Raw genomic sequence first — 1,248 nt, 5'->3', positions numbered from 1 at the left:
GTTTTTCCAGCTTCATTTTACCTGGTCCCTTGCCATGGAATTTGTGCGAAAGATCCCTAAATGCCTCCTTAGGTGTCATCTGGAGGAAAAACACAAAGTTATGGTAAATAGCATATCATTGTTTTGTGGCACATGTTCTTCGAAAGGCTAAACAAATACACATGGAAAAAGATGGTGTCAAAAATGCGTATATCAAGTGGTATGCAATGATAAAAAATGATAACCAATGCTGCATAAATCATAGCTACCACACCAAGATGCACCTCGGTACTATAAGATTTCATAGAAAGGAGACCCGAGTATGAGGGTGGGTAGGACAGCATGCAAGATGATTACTTACCACTCGACCGAATTCATCCATTCTTTCTATGCGGATCTCTTTTTTCCCGTCCTGAGCCTCTTCCTCAATACCAACAAGCTTGCTTTTCTTCTTGTCCGTGGTTCTGCCTCCCCAATTTGTGCCCTCATTGAGGGTCCCTCGCTCCTTTAGAAACTTCAAAGCTCCACCCAAACCCTTGCCAACTGCAGCTTCATGCACAACCTCATCCGGTGTGACTTCTTGCTCCTCTACATCCTTTTTTGGGTCTTCAATGACAGCTTCCTCTTTGATCACTCCCAATCTGCTTGTGTCATCTTTTGCTGTAGTACCTGAAGGCATATCATCATCGTCTTCATCCATAAACACATCTTCTGCTTCTGGCTTGCGTGTTTCTGCAACAAGATAATAGCAGCAGTCAATATCAATACTCCGGGAGAAATCCTTGCTCCGGTCTCCACCGGAGCCGACGGCGGCGGCGCCCGCGGGTGCCGTGATCTTTCTTGGAAGCGTCGTCGTGGAGGTGCGCTCCTCCTCCCCACGGCTTTGGCTCCGGAGGGAAACCTCAGATCCTCTGGATCGGGCGATGGAGGCGTCTTCGCGTCTTTCTCCTCCTTGGGGGCATCGTCTCGGAGCAGGCAACGACTGGGAGACTGATGGATGGCGGCATCTTCGCCGTGTGGGTTGCGGCATCTTCGCCGCGTGGTTTGTGGCATCTTCGCCGCGTAGTTTGCCGAGGCGGCCTTTTCGGGGGCGCTGATTTCCGTTTGGCAACGAAAATGGCGTCGAGAGGAACTCTGGTCGCGGCTCGGGCTTCGGTAGTCGGATCTTCCCGGCGTGTCCGAGGTGCTCTTTGGGGCACGGTCGGCGCAAGTCCTGCATATTTCCCTTGTGATGATCGTCGTCAGAGTCGGAGCTGTCGGCTGTTCGCG

General features: G+C 51.2%; 1 protein-coding gene across 1 annotated transcript; it reads right to left on the bottom strand.

The window, feature by feature from the left end:
- Nucleotides 1–4: 4 nt before the first annotated feature.
- Nucleotides 5–711, bottom strand: LOC119345159 (SART-1 family protein DOT2-like; the record flags this gene model as incomplete). Its single annotated transcript, XM_037615348.1, has 2 exons — nucleotides 5–79; nucleotides 341–711. Coding segments are annotated over 2 exons (446 nt in total), but the record flags the coding sequence as incomplete, so codon positions are not given.
- Between the last annotated feature and the right edge of the window lie 537 nt (nucleotides 712–1,248).

The sequence above is a fragment of the Triticum dicoccoides genome, unplaced genomic scaffold, assembly GCF_002162155.2.
Source record: "Triticum dicoccoides isolate Atlit2015 ecotype Zavitan unplaced genomic scaffold, WEW_v2.0 scaffold210484, whole genome shotgun sequence".
NCBI lineage: Eukaryota > Viridiplantae > Streptophyta > Magnoliopsida > Poales > Poaceae > Triticum > Triticum dicoccoides.
Note: the sequence above shows the minus strand (reverse complement) of the source record. Positions and strands in the feature narration are given on the sequence as shown.